This window comes from Catharus ustulatus, chromosome 5 (genome assembly GCF_009819885.2).
Source record: "Catharus ustulatus isolate bCatUst1 chromosome 5, bCatUst1.pri.v2, whole genome shotgun sequence".
In the NCBI taxonomy this organism is placed as follows: Eukaryota; Metazoa; Chordata; class Aves; order Passeriformes; family Turdidae; genus Catharus; species Catharus ustulatus.
The window spans coordinates 45,023,142-45,039,117 of NC_046225.1; the positions used below are offsets into that span (position 1 = coordinate 45,023,142).

The 15,976-nt window shown below is 38.9% G+C and overlaps 1 protein-coding gene across 1 annotated transcript in view; it reads left to right on the top strand.

Annotated features, from left to right (window-relative positions):
* Positions 1-15,976, top strand: part of MTUS1 (microtubule associated scaffold protein 1) — a 119,348-nt gene that overhangs the window by 36,374 nt on the left and 66,998 nt on the right. The window contains 4 exon segments of the mRNA XM_033059590.2: positions 582-1,478; positions 1,480-2,754; positions 4,947-5,142; positions 15,225-15,407. Of these exon segments, the coding sequence (XP_032915481.1) occupies positions 762-1,478; positions 1,480-2,754; positions 4,947-5,142; positions 15,225-15,407 (2,371 nt within the window). The 5' untranslated portion in view covers positions 582-761.

Below are 15,976 nucleotides of genomic sequence, written 5' to 3' on the forward strand. Positions count from 1 at the left end.
CTGGTACTAGGAGCCTTTTATATGGAATGCTATGGAGGTCATCCTGCTGCTTTGAACAGTTACTTAGGTACAGTCTTAGTGCTTGTCAGGAACTTGTCTATATATTGCAAGGGCTCTGTGCTGTTTTTTGTTTTTGCATCTCCACCCCATGTGTGGTCAGTTGTCCTCCATCGTCTCTCCATGTCGATCCTGTCCCTTCACCTTTCCAAAGGGTTTTGGGTGAGAATATATGGCTCTGCTCTGCCCTACCAGCATGGAGCTGTAGCTGCAGAGCTGATCACAAACCTCCTCTCTTTATTTCAACACAGAAGTCTTAAATAACCCTTTGATAATCTTCAGCTGCCTCTGCTATGCATTGGTGCCTGAAAGGGTAGGGAAAAGACCTTCAATGCAGAGATAAAACAGTCTCTGCGGTTATTACTGCTCTGCATTAAGGGTGAGGACTGAGGTTTTTCTTCACTGGGATTCTGAGTGTTGCTTCTGTGTTGCTGCTCTGATGTCTGAAGACTAGGGACTTAGCAATGCGTACTGTCTTAAAATCCTGGTTTGTCTGACTTCTCAAAATTTCTATTTAATTCCAGAACATTTGAATCTTCTTGGGAAACATGAAAACAAAGAACTGCTTTTTAAATATCTTTCAGAACAATTGACACGTTCCAGGGAAAAGCAGTTGGGTTTTTTTCTGCGAAGTTCAGAAGAATCTGCGTTCTCTGGGATTTTAAAGAATTATAAAATGAAAACGGTTTAAGTTAGCCTTCAAAATGAACATTGGGAAGTCCGATGACAAAGCAAAGAATGGCTTGAAATCTTCCTTACTTATAAGGGATGAAAATGGAAATAGCTATGCATGTGACAGAGGTACACCTTCCTCAGAGAATTGTGCTGACAAAATACATGATCATTCAACTGACCAAAATACAGCAGCTGAGCATGAAGGTGATACCATTTTTGAACATAAGGGTGACTTCAGAAGTCTTTTAAACAAGCAGTGTATTGAAGTACTTGATCTGCAGAAGATATCTGGCAAATACAGCTGCACGGGAGCTCCAATGGGAGATATGGATGCTACACGCAAGTCTTCTGTGACTCAACAGACTTGTATGTGTCCTTTGAACTGTGGCTTGGAAACATCAACAAGCTTAGCAAAAGGTGATTTTGCTATGGCAAAAATGCAAAATCAGAGTATCAAACACTTAGTGCCTTACAGTCAGACTGGCTCTAAGTCTATACTAACTCTTCCTGCTTCAGAGCAGAGCATGCAGTCCCTGAAGAATGACAGGGCATACTGCCAGCTGAGCACATTGTATGTTACTAATGTTACAGCTGAAAATCTGAGAACTGATCAAAATGATGACATGCATCTGGGGGAAACATCAGTCTCTTCTGAAGTATGTATCAGAGAGAAATTTGATAGAACCAGCTCAGAAAAAACACCCAGTTTAACCTCTGCAGGTGTTGAACACCATCAAAAAAACCACTATCAATACTGGTAAAGGAAACTCGCAGGAAACAGCAGCACAGGCTGTAGAACTACCTGCTGGATGTATAGATCCTTATAAACAAGATGCATTATCACCATGCATTAATATTAATGAGGATGACCAAGTGAAATCCTTGCAGATTATTCCTTGCCATGATGAAACTGAGATTTCCAGTGCTGAAACATGCATGGATAGTCTTGTAAATAGTGTGCACCTTCTCCCAGTAGATCAGATGGAAGGAGAACAAGTATCAAACAAAACTAGTGAATTTTTAACCAAAGAACAAAGTATCTCTGGAAATGCTGCTCTTCAGAATATGCACAACATTCCTTCTGTATCTTGCAGTGTTCCAAAATTAAAGAAGACGGTTATGCCTGAGGTGAAATGTGAAGCAACTTTTGTGGTCTTCAGTCCAACAGTTGATGGAAGTGATTCATCTCTATATACTTCAACTCCTAAAGAACGGTCAAAAAATAGGACTTTTTCTGTTCCAGCTTTGAAAGAACTTGGAGACAAGTCTTCTAGACTAAAACCAAATGAAGCATTTGTAGGAGGGCATAACAGAAGGTCTGGGCTTAAATCTAGTTCAGATCAAACTGCAAGAAAACCAATGGGCAGATCCTCTGTTGCATCAACATTAACCAAAACAAAGAAATCAGAGATAGTTAGTTTTCCCAAACCTAATTTTAAAAATGTTAAGCCAAAAGTTGTGTCTAGACCTGTGCTACAGCCAAGAGACAGTGCAGTATTAAAACAGTCTCCTAAGTCCCCTCAACTATCATCTGTTTCCTCACCTTCAAGGGTTGGTTCCCCAAGGCAATTTTCCTCCTCTATAAAAGTGCTGAAAAATCCAGTAGATCTAGCTAAAGATACTAAGGTGGAATTGCCTGTAAATAAGCCCCACAAGCTACATGTTAACAAACACCTCTTCACTAACCAAGTTGGACATGCTACAGCACATCCCAGAAACGCTTCCCACAAGGTTTCAAGAACACCTACATTAAAGCAAAGTCTTCAAGACACTGACAAAGCAAGCACTACCCATTTGGCGTGCTCCTTGGCTTCTGCTGTGCTTCCAGCATCTGGGGAGAACTTGAAAGAGATGCTAAATGATAAAATGGAAGGTTCAAACTCCTTAATGATGCCTTGTACTCAAAACATCGACCTGACCAAAGATGAAAAAGAGCAAAGCAGCAACATGGGAGTGCTTCTGGAAGCAACATTGGTAAAAGATATGGCAAATGAAACATTTGATGTGCACTCTGATCCTTTGGTAAGTTTTTTTGCTTTCATACTTACTTGTATGTTTTGTACATTTGCAAAGAATGAAATTTGGTATTGCACAGTGTCGAAATTGTGGAATGGGTTTGGTATCTACAAATGTAACTGTAGTGTTGATTTCTACATGGAGTCTCTCCCTAGTAAAGACAGTGAAGAAGTATTGCTTACAAATTGGTTGCAGTTGGCCTCACTTGCAATTTAATGTATCCACCTTAATCTTATTTTTTTAGTAAAGTCCTTTTAAGACAATACAGTTTGTAAGATATCTAATAAAAGCAAACAAGTCTTAATTTAGTCAGCCTTGTAAAATTGCCTAGAATAACTTGGTGAGGTTTTCTAAATACAGTTTTTAATGTACATTTTTTTCTAGAAAGATTATTCTAGTGGTGCTGCAACTTCAAATAGACATTGGAGATAAATTGTTGTTTTCAGTAGTTTCTTTTCTTTTAAAATGTGCTTTAGACCTAAAGTAGACTTTTTTGAATTAGTTTTGTAAATGTTGTGCATATATTAACAGTAACATTCAGTCACACAAAATCCAGAGACCAATAAGTTGGTGACGCATTTTATTTTTAACATCTTAATTTCACTGTCTCCTTTGTATAATTTGTGAGTTTATTTATTTGAAGTAGAGTTAGGACTCATTAGAATAGTTGGGAGTAGTCGGGAAATATTTCTCATGCAGAGGGCATATACCTGGTTTTGGGCAGCGAGCCAGCTGGAAGGTGCAAACTTCCTGGCCGGGAGGTATGCATGCACTGGTTGGTTGGGAAATATTTTGGGATGAGTCAGCTGCCTGTCAGGAGAAACGTGCTGCTTTAATGCACTGAAAGAAGGTTGAAAGAAAAGGAACAGAGGGAAAGAAGGGAAGAGTGTTGGGGTTGGATTGACCAGGATTTCAGGAGGTGCAGTAGGGACACAGAATTGGAGTCTTGGTGCTTTTTAGAGTCTCTCCTGTTGCTAGCTTGTGGGTTCAACAGCTTATGTTTAAATTGGTGAAATGGAGGCAGCAGCTGTTATTGGTAAAACTGTCGTCTGAAGTTTTGATACTCCTTACTAATTTGTCAGAAAAATTCCAGTGAAGCTCAGTATATGGGTAAGCTACTTAGAACATTTTTGAAACATTGCCCGAGAAATTAATAAGTACCATTATTTATTAGAGTTATAATTTAACTTGAAAACCTAAGTAAGCATGAAAGTGAGGATGGTCTGTTTTAATTCTGCAGTCTTTAAGAGTTGGCATTCTTTATCAGTCCCTACTTTTGGTATGAAGTGTTGGAGAGAATGCTTTTAATTCGTTCCATTGCCAAAAAGGAAAGCTTTATAATTTTAATTGTTCTGCTTGTACATGGAGAAGCAATAGAGAAATTTCTATAAAATGTGCAGTAGACAAATCAGCTGGATTAAACTTAAGAAGTGGTCTTCTTCAGTGGAAAAGTACAGATTAACATCTGAGTATGAAGAGGAGAATTGTAGTCAAAAATTGAAAGTTCAGCACTCTGAATTGCTACAATCAGCTTGAGTCACAGAAAAGCACATGAAGAGCTGTGTGTCTTTATAGGCTTGACAGGAGTGGCTGTGAACTAAAGGCTGTATAAACTGGAGAAAGAATTCTGTGGGAAAATAAAATTAACCAGTTATTTTAAACCTGTCCTGGGTCTACTCCTGCATTTATGTTTTATCTATGGCACCTCAATGTGAAGGATTTTAAGCTGTTGTGACATAAAATTTAGACCAGGAAACTATTACAAGGGCTGTGACATTTCAGGTAGTACAGGACAGTTGACTTCTCAGGGCATTAACAGGTGTAGTTTGTTGGTTAAGATCTTGAGATTAGGTATAGTCATGTAATTGAGTGACTTAATTAGAGATGGGGAGGAAGAGGAAGAAATTGATGTAAAATGACCTCTAGCCTCTTTTTAGTGTGTTGGTCATTACTAGTGATTAGCTTCAAACTAATAGGTTTGCATTGCTGAAAGCCATTCAGGAGATTGTTCTTGACGTTCTAAACTGCAGATGTGAACAATGGGATAAAGATGAAGCATGTTACCTATCATGTTACTTATCTTGGTGGTCAGTATTTCATTACAGATGCTGCAGAGGGAGATCTTTAGTTTCTCACGGTGGTGATGTGTGGGTTGAATTGTTGTTGGCTTTTTCGTTTCTGTTTTTTTCTTGAAACAGATACCTTCTGTGAAAGACGGGACAGCACAAGGGGAAAACATACCAAAGAAAGACCAAATCACACTACGAAGTGTATTAACTCCCAAGGTTAAAACAGGGCCATCTGTGTTGACGTTGAAGAGAGGATGTGAAAATAAAAGTATCAGCACTATTAAAACACCTTCTCACAAAGAAGCTCTTCTGTTATCAAGCTCTGGTAAGAGAATTTTTGACTGGAATATTACCACTTACCTTAATTTTAAGCAACTGGTTATCATACTTCATTTGACACAGCTTTTAGGGTGGTACAGAGCTATATGTCAGTGTTGAATACTATACTGTCAAAATTGTGAATTGCTAATACAGGAGCAAAAAAAAAAAGAGGCAGGTTACAACTCATAGTTGTAAAATCTCATTTTGCAAGGAGTTTGTTTAGGAGAGTATGGTGCTATTAGAGAAATCACTGTTAAATACTATCTGTATTTGGTTATATTATAGTATTTTGTGAAATTACAATTAAAATTACTTGAAAGAGGAGAAAATAGAGTGCGGAGCTACAATGCTCTTGTGATAAGCAACTGCATGCTATCCCAATGGGAATGAGTCTTTATTTCAGGACATAACATATTTTCTTCAACCTATTTTCAGTATAGCTCTGTAGTTTCTAGAAAGGGGAGAACATAATTGAAGGTGAGACTACTGCTTGAGCTGCTAATTAAGCTCAGACATTTTAATAGCAAGGGCAGAGATGAATCTCTCATCTAGTTGTAGGCTGCTGTTCTAATCTCATGACTACATTCTGTAACTGCATGGTAGGGATTCAGAAGTACTCTGGTAGGTTATGTGCTGGGTTTTTTTAACCCCTTTTTTTAAAGTGTGGCAATCTAACTAGTTGGAAAGGTAGCCTGTCTATGAATGACTATACTACAATGCACTATAATTTGGAAAGTACACACCCAGTTATACCTATAAAACCTGTTCCTTTTCTTTCGTTTTTAATCCACTCATACAAAACAGTAAAAAATAGTCCTCTTAATTATATATAGGTGGTGAAGTGTGATAAAATCTGTATATGTATTCCTTTATGGGATGAGAGTTGCTCAGAGAAAGTGGATATAGGCTGTTCTCCCACTAGAGGCTTGCTCATGTGAGGCGCTTGCTCATGTGAGGCACTTGCTCAGTGAACCAGGCACCAACTTCTAGGCTGCCAATTTCTTGGAGAACTCATCACCCTTCTAAATACCAACCTAGAGCTTTCCTGTCTGTAATTATGGCCTTAGAAGAAGAGAGATGGATATAGATGTAGAGTTTTCCATCAGGTTATTAATCCAGGTAAGATTTATGTTGCTATCACTAGAAAGAAATGCAAGCATAGGTGAGTTATAGGACTAACTTCTTCCCTTCAGAGGAAAAAAAAAAAATTACTTTCAGAAGAAACAGAAGTCATTGGCTTTTGAAAATAAAAACATCTACTCCTCAGATTTTTTTTTTAAGATAAACCTATCACTCCTTAAGTAATCAATGTATGTTGAAATTATGGTAGTCAGTAGAATATTTTCCAAATTTCTCCTACTTGAAAAAGGCTGCTTAAACTAAAAGCATGAAGCAGCACTTTAACATTTCAAACTTGTGTGATCTGGTAAGACTGGAACTGTAATACTGCACATGAGAAGAAATTTTTTTTTTCCTTGCCCTTTCCCCAGTCCCCTGTTCTGGCTGACTGCTCCTAGCACATTTTGCTTATGAAGTATTTTAGTGCTACAAAATAGGATATGATGCATTCAACTGTATCAGGGTAACTTCTCCATCCCTTACAAAGGGAGTTTTTAAACATGTGACCTTGCTCCCTGGTAAACCTTGTGCTGATGCAAATCAGAGGATAGGATTATGGGGTGGGATACAGGGCAAAGTAGCAGTTATTTGGGATTGCTGCTAAACCACCACAGTATTATGCGACCTCTCATTTCAGGTAAAATCATATCTACTACTGCTTACCCCTGTAGAACTGTACGTACACTTTTTGTGACAAAGTGGCAGTTTGTAAACCAAACCCAATTACCTGTTTATGCTAAAGCATTCCTGGAGGGAATAACTATTTTTTCCAGTGGAGTAGTTTGAACACTTTGATATCAAACTTCAGCCTTCAGATAAGTCATTCAGTAGCTGTACAGTTGTTTGCTGTCAGGATTTTGTCAGACTACAGACAGGCTAGCTAAATCCAGAAAGGAAAGGACTTTTGAAGGTTGCTTAGTCCAGCCCCTGCTGCCTGTAACTGGGTCAGTACTGAATTCAGACTAGGTTGTTCAGTCATTTGTCAAGCTGAGTTTTAAAAATGTCCAAATCCTAGCGAACTTGTTTCTTCCTGAGGTACTACCATAAATACAGCTATTTCTTAACCATTTACTGATAGTATTTGCATCATTGGGCAACGAGAGAAGTTTGTGTAACTGAATCCATTAAATACTCTGAACAAGAGAAATGATAGTATAGCTCCATGTCAACTGTCACGTGTGTATGCTGACGGACAGAAGTGGTGCATCTGTCCAAAATGTACTAGTGTGTGTATTATTCCTAGAATAATCAAGAGCTTTTGAGGATTGTATTCACACAATGGCTGTTGAAGAAATGAAAGAAAAAATGCCATATATAAAGCACCAGTTATAAGATCCTTGAAACTTGTCAGAGTTGAGATTTTGATAATTTTTATTTCTACTTGTAATACTTAAGTACTCAGTGCTAACATACTAACCCAATAGAAAGCATTTTTTTCTCAGGAAATTTCCTGATTCTCACCTGAAGAGAAGACAGCAGAACTCATATCCCAAACCTTTTTGTGAGGTTATTTTCAGAGCATATTAGGCTGGGTTTGTTTATTTCAAAATAGTTGCTGAGCTTGGTTCACCAGGATTGGTGTATCTTAGCTGGAACTTGAAGTTCTTCCTGAATTAGAAATAGGTTCTCTAAGACCTTGATCCAGTGTACCAAAGTAATTTGAGAATTGGTGAAGCCCTATTTCTGCAACTGTGACCACATTTCCAGATTTGCTGCAAGCTAGATGCCTCAAAATTATTTCTGTTAACTATTCATCTCTTTCTTTATAAGTGGGGATGACACACTCTAAGACAAAAATCTTAATTCTCCACAGGTAACTTTTCCATGGTGGTGTGTGTAGGTTTCTGTGGTACTGGATGGCAGGCTGTCTGTCTTTTGCTGTTTGTTTTCTGTCAATTAAAACATTTATTAGAATTCAAGACAGAGAATAAAGTGTTCAGCTTACCTGTTTTTACTGGAAGGAATATATAATTTTGGAGCCCTAGTAGAGGACTTTGAACTAGTTTCAAAATCAAAGCAACTGTTGTTTTTGTTCCCGTGAAACACAGAGAGCCTTCTAATTTGGATGTACCGTGGCCAGTGTGTAGGAGTAATAGCCTGATAACAGTTGAGGTATTATGATTTGTGAAGAGTCATGTCTTTGCTTTACTTTAATGTAGGAGTTGAAGGGGATTGGAGAAGTCAAGGAGCTTAGGTGTTCCCATGGAACATTATTCAAGATTTTCTGCTATCACACCTGCCCCAGCAACTGCATATTGCCGCCTGTGCCGTTGAACATTGTGGCAGTTTGAGCCACAGGAAATTATTTGAACAGCATCAAATAGGAAACTAAATGATTTACAGTAAATCTAAAAATGTATATGCCCATCAATGCTTTTTTTACCTTCTTTTGCTGACTGCAACCTACCTGAAATTATGTAAGGGAGAGGAGCTTTACCTGCAAGTAAGACTTCTGACATGCTATAACTTCATCTCCACTTTGCCTTAGCTCTGTCCAGATGAGAGCTCTGTCAAGCCTTGTATGTAATTGAAACTCTTCAGAAATCTGGAAGTGTCAGTAATTCTATTCCTCTACTTGCTGTTACAGACTTGCAGAAATCAATGGAAACCATGTGAATCATCTGTGTAACAAAAAATGTCTCTCGCTGTCTGGTGGGGTGTTTTTTTGACATTTCAGGTACCCTTTTGTCTCTGATTTAAGTCACTGATATCCCTTCAGCAGTATAGCAGCCCTGTGCTTTATTTATCATTTCCATGAAACTAATCCAGTGGTCACTGCCTTTTTCTCTTGAGTTTATGGGTAATTCAGATAATCTACTGACTTTCAAAATGGGCCTTGCATCCTGTCAGTTTTGTTTCAGGTGCCATCAGTGACCATAGTTAGGGAAATAAATTTTTCACATATGTTCCCAGACACTTCACAGGCAATTTTGTGACTAGCCCCACTGAAGTTTTAGTATGTTGTGCCTGTACCAAGAGGCATGATCGTACTTGCAGACACTGATTGTAACAGCATATTGATGCTGTCAGAAATGTGGATGTATCTATAAGAATATTCTCCTTTAGGAGAGAGGTGTGCATTACTTCCCTGTAGGGGAATTTCTTGGTGCATAGTCATTTACTTGCAAGGACATGCTGGTGTGTCTTCAAATAACTCCTTACCTGCACTGCTTAGTTCTAAATTCTCTCAGGGTAAGGGTAAAGGATGAGGGAAATACACATAATTTTCTTCCAGAAGAAATTTGTATTTGTTTTGCTGTGGTGAGCTTCGTCTTTCATTCAAGGAACACATGACATCCTGCAACTGAAAACTTATGAGATTTGTAGATGACATGAATTCTAAAGCTGCAATCTATGTTAAAAAAAAAAAATTCTGTGCCTAACATGAAGGGTATGTGATATGGAGAACTGGACAATAATGAAAAGCATGATTGGATGGGGTTCGTGGCTTTCTTTTACCTTGCCGTACCTTGATTTGACTTCTTGTGCCCAGTACTCCTAAAAAGACAGAACTTTACCGTTGCTGTGTTAAAGCTGGCGGTTGGGATTGTATTGTTTAAGTCAGCATGCAGTCTCCTGGCAAAACCTGAATGGGCAAGCTTTGCCACTACTGTGCCTGGAAAGCTAGGGTAAAACTGTCTGTTGTCCAGAGACAGGCTTTTCCTGGGGTCATAGGAGGTGGCAGCATGACTGTGCAAACATGATCTCTCATGGGGCTTCTCTGGTTCAGTCTACAAAAGGGAAAACCTAAAACGGAACTTAATCCAGGCAGGCATCATTATGGGCAGACAGAAGGTGAGAGAGTGGGTGTGAGCTCAAACTTGAGGCCAGGGAAGAGAAGGGCTGTTTCTAGGTGCTGGAGAGGTCAGAGTGCAAGGAGCTAAAGGGAAGATGAGGAAGGAGCAGTCTCTGATTCTGGAAGGATTTAACTGGGAGGAAAGCTTCCACATTTCAAAACTGAACCAGATAGGAAGGGGGGAAAGTGAAATAGAATTGTGGGAATACACAAGACCCTACTCTTCTTCTCTCCTTCTCTCTTCTGATTGAGAACTCCTCACTCTTCTGATGGTAGGATCATTTGAGGGAAGAAAAAGGATATTTTGGTTGTTGGTAACTGCTGGTAAGTGCTCTGTAATAGTGATGATCAGTTCTCCAGTTTTAATCCAAGAGTGTTTGGCTGCAAGGGCAGGAACATGTGAACACACACCTACACGGCTACTGTACCCTAGCTATATTTTTGGCACTAGCTTACTGCTGGTTCCTTGCTACCTGTGTGAGGATTGTAGGGGAATGGGAAGAATGCTGTGGAAGTCTATCAATGGAGAATTGAATCTCAACTTAGTATATAAACTGTTCTCTGACCAGCAGTTATCTGCTAAACAAGTAAATTTCTCTCCTATAAATATTTCAAGACCCAGAAATAACTTGACATTCCCTGTTTTTGTCAATGTTTATGTTGAACCTTTGAGCATTCACAGCAACATAATGTAACTGTGTCCTGCCTGTTTCGTAATTTTCGTAGTAATTTGAGACTTTAAAAGGGAGAGATAATTAGAAAGACTTTACCTTAGAATTATGGAACATACTGTAACCACTCTTCCTTCCTTGAAGGAACATTTATACATGTATAGTATAATAGATAATATAGTTAATAATGCTGAATGGCTAATCAGGCAAACTGGAGAGCTTGCAGCCGTCAGAAAACTGTATTGCTACTGCTTTACACTGTTTGAAATGGCAACCATAAGCACTCTTAAATGTTAACATTGGTCTGCTGGAAACAATACCAAAGTCTAGTTTGTTTTTCCCATATTTACTTGCACTTTTCAATAGATGCCAAAAAATAGTGTGTTTTCTTGAAGGTTTGCTCCCTGTGCTTTATCAAGACCTTAAACTGTAGGCTTAGACAGGGCTTTTTCACCAGCTAAGAAGTTTAAACAGAGTCATTTGAATTTTTAAGCTCACAGGGAAAATCAGAAATGCATAAAGCAAAAATCCAAAATTCATTATTTTCAAGACATTAGGCATTTAAGGACCAAAACATTAGTGTTAGGTTTAGGTTTAAACAAAAGCAACAACATCAGACAGTATCCTTCCAAAAACTCCTTTTGCACTTAGTGTCCCCAAAGTTTGTGTTTGGAAAAGGTTTCCAACCACTCATTTCTAGGTGTAGTGTAGCTCTGTGAATGCCAACTGCTCAGTGTTTAGCTCTAGATGTAAAAAGTATTGATGTGTTTTGAAATGGTGGTTGTGAAATTTCAGAATTTGTGAATACATATTTGGCTTTACAGTCCTCCTTATGTCAACATTCTTTCAATGTGTGGTTTTTTTTGGCTCCAGTGCTGTTTAAAGCAAACCTTAACTTTTTCTTGACAATAACCACCTATGATAGATTGATATGAAAGGATTATTATTTGAGTAAGAATATAAAAGCTGACTTCAGAGCTTCTTGAGAAGAGATGAAAGAGCTTTGTTCTTTGCTTATTTCCATTGCAATGGAAATAAGAGAGACTTTAACATAGTTCAAGTAAAATGGTTGTTGCACAGAGACTTTTTTCTAAAGAATTGCCAACTCATTAGTTCACTGTAGAGGAATGTGGTATTTCTGGTATTCCACTTCAGTGACTAGATAAACTAACTGATGAAAACCTATTACTTTGATGCTACTGCCTGTTGTTTTTGTAGTAATGGCCTGCTTTTATGCTCATTTCCGGTGCTTTTGTTTGTATTCCATATCTTCCTGCTTCTGTCTTCAAAACCTTTGCATTTAATTCTGTGTAACTCCTTTCTTGAGGAATGATATTTATGAAAAAAGCTTTAAGACCAGTACAGTAATTTCACGACTATAAGGTGCACCCTTTTTGACTAAAATTTTGGCCTGAACCTGGAAGTGCGCCTTATAGTCGGGTGTGCCTTATATATGGGCAAAAGTTCGGAAATTTGCCAACCTGGAAGTGTGAGCCGTGAGGGGAACCAACAGGGCTGCGGCTGCCGGGTGGAGGTGCGCTGTGGGGCAGCGGCTTCTGGGTGCAGGTGAGCCTGGGGGCCCGCGGGCCCCTTCTGCCAGGTACAGGCGGGCCTGGGGCCCCGTGGCTGCCAAGTACAGGTGGGCCCAGGGGCCCACAGCGCCCCGACAGGGATGCCCCGGCGCCGAGCGGCGGCAGGCATGCCCCGGCCCTGGAGAGGCGAGGCCAAGCAGCAACGGGCATAGCTCGGCCCCGGGGAGGTGGCATGGAGCGGCGGCAGGCATGCTCCGGCTCCGAGGAGGCGGGGCCGATCAGTGGCAGGCATAGCCTGGCCCCGCCGGGTACAGGTGGGCCTGGGGGCTCATGGCTGCTGGGTTGTGGTGGGGCCTCGGCCAGCAACTGCGTGGGGGGAGCTGGGGGCGGATCCTCGCTGCAAAAAAAAAAAAAGTGCGCCTTGTAGTCCAGTGCGCCTCATATAATGTACAAGGTTGCGAAATTTGCTGACTCCCGGAGGTGCGCCTTATAGTCCGGTGTGCCTTATGGTCGTGAAATTACTGTAATTGAAGTAATACGTAGAGTAGTTACTTAACGATCTTGTGTTATGACTTAAATTCTCCCTCAAGCTGGGCTTTTGAAAAATGTGTTTGAGTGCTTGAGTAATTACTTAATTAGGAGCATTATAGGAAAGTACCAGGCAGCAGAAAAACTAAGAAAAAATGTCATCTGTTTGACCTGCTTTTGAAACTGGACATCCTAGAGATTGCTGTGCTCACTGGATGGGTTTGAGTTCAGAGCACTGCCACACTCCAGCCTCTGCAGAGAACTTGGGCTTGATGCAGATCATGTATGGGAACGTGCTGTACTAGATTTTGATCTCTCTTGAGTGCAAATCACTGTGAAGAAAACAGGATTTTGTTCCTGTATGTTTTGGACTGGATGAATGACTCCAGCTCAATAGCAATCAAATATGTACCTTCATCTTTAAATAATCAAATGCAGCTGATAAAATGCATTTGTTCCTCTAGCTCCCTTTTGTAATGTAGAACTTTAACTCACCTAAGTCATACAAACTTAACACTTGGTGTTTGTACAGTGACACTTTGTTTGTTTTTTGGGGGAGTTATTGGGATTTGTACCTTGTTTTGCTAGGAGACTGTTTAGAAAAGGAATTCCTGACTGGTTTGGATTAGTTATTTTCCTGGCATGTTGACCCGTTAATGAAACAAGATTTTAGAAAACATTGTGGAAAGTTTTATAAAGCTGTCAGGTTTGTTCTATGACATGCAAATGTGACAGAAACTTTTTGATCAAGCACATAAAATTATTTCTATTACGTTGTCTGGAGCGCTGTTTCAGAGATGTTTTTAAAAAATGTGAATTTGTGGTTTGTGGTGTTCTCATAGCACAACAAAGCTTGTATGCTCTTGAGCATGTTCTACACATTCAATTGTCCCTTTCAAAAACTTTAAAATATGGCTGATAATTTCCTCTCAGAGGTTTAATACCAGGCTACCATAAAGCTATATACAGAATCAGAGTTGTGCATAGTAATGACAAGTAGTAAAAGTGCACCTGTGAAAAGAGATCTGAAGCAAAGCTTCTTTAATTGCTCATTGAAGCTTGTGTGTTATATTCTGTGACCAGTGTTATGTAATATGCTAATGCAGGTTTAGTATATGTTGTGAAGTTTCTCTTTTGTTTCTGAATTGATCTGAACTGAGGGAAGTAGCTTTGTCGTACCTTCCTTTATCAGTCCTGTTCCTGGTTTTGCATACTTGATACAGGATATTTTGAGACAAGTTACCTAATCCTGTCACACCACCTACTGTTCAAAGGCAGGCATTGGGCATGTTTTTCTTGTCTAAAATTTAGTGCAATCCCCTTAATGTCATAATTTCTTGGGTTTGGTGCAAACTGACAGTTTCTTGTTCTTTTGTATTTAAGTGTAGAAATCCTGTAGTAAAACTAGGGTTGCTTAAGGTAAAATTACTAGCTAATTTCTTCACATTTCAGCAGTTTTCTAGTTTAAGCAAAGTTGAAATGTTTGTAGTGACAAGAATAAAGGGCAAGGTATTCCCTTTAAATAGAAATTTGATTGTTCTAAGTCAAATATGAGACACTGCAGTTGCTTCTTTTCCATTAAGATAAATTGTCAGTCTTGAAAATGGCAGTGACCTAAGAAATTAACATATTTTAGATATTTGTTTTAATATAAATAACAAAATACTTTCTAAAAAAATGTAAGTCTATCTTCCATATCTCTGTTTTTGTACACTAATGGAAACCTGTTACCCATATTCAGAAGGCTCTATTAAGATCTTGATACTGGGGCTGACAGGAGTCACCTCAAAGCTGGCAAGAGAAGTCTGTGTGTGTATATAACTACTCTGGGCCATGGAAATAAAAGCTTAATTTGTCTGAACTCAGATTTTCTTGTGGAAAGTGTGTTTGCTTTGTTAGTGGTGCAAGAGTGAGCTCCTCCTACACTTGCCTCCTGTATAGGTGTTTTTCCTATTTGATCAACTTAGCTGTTGGGTAGATTAGCTTGTATTCAACAAGCTCAGATGAAAACTGGACTTAATAAAAGACATTAAGAACCTCATTTTGGAAGTGCTGTTAAACTAGGAACAAACAGAAGAATCAATTTTTAGATTGTTTTTGAAATAGAGGTTATATTTTTGTGGGATTGCCAGTACAGTGAACCATAATGTGAGGTAGGAAAATGAAAAAAAAAGACTTTTTAATGTGTGCAGATGTCTGCACTGAAGGCAAATTAATTAAACTCTTTACTTGTTTCTAAGGCTTTAAATCCTTGGAACTGTTTTTCTACATTTACAGCACTTTTTGCCATGTCAATAGGAAGTAGATTAAGCCATTTTATATGGATTTTTACTGTGTAAATATTTTTGTTTGTAGGCATACGTGTAAAAGAAGCAACCGTTTGAGTTTCTTTCCTACTCCTTCTGTTATTTCTCCCTCCTCTTTCCCCCCTAATTGACAGGTGTAGGATCTTTGCCAGGAGAGAAGCATGCTTCAGTGAAAAATTCTTCAGCCTCCTGGACTACTTCTGGTAAATCCCTTGCCAAATCCAAAGTGCCTGTCAAAAGATCAGTTCTTGAAAGAACAACTAGCCTCTCATCAGTCAGCAGTGCTCAGAGTGAGCAAAGTCTTTTCAGCATTAATTGTAAGTATATGTGAGGGTTATGGGTTTTAACTGATTGATAGCCAGCATTAGTTGCTTGTTGGTAAAAATCCTCTTGGAAGGGAGTCCTGTCTGACAAGTATCTGTGTTAATTCTGATTGTACTACTTATTAGTTACTACTTACTAGTTCTAGGTCTTACACTTTTTGCCTCTTTACTTAGAATTTTCCTTTTTGAGACATACTGCCTGAAGGAACTTTGAGCCCTGAATTTTGGGTTGATGACTGGAAATTTTGGTACAACTTCTCTTCCATCCTGAAACATGACATAAACAGCATGTCTTCTCAAGCAAGAGTTTCCTAGTGTTTACATGTAGTGTGGTATGTCTGAACAGAATGGTTCACTTGTCATAATATATGGAACAGCATGTAACAGGTTTTTAGATGCTAAATGTTTTCTTGAACCTGTTTATATCTGCTTTCAGACTTTTAAGACAAAATATGTAGATGAAATTACAGGCACGTAAGTGAAATTTGTTTTAGAAGATAAATATTTTCATTCTGTAATTTCTAAGGTAGCCGTGAACATTGGTGTATGACCTAACCAAATCA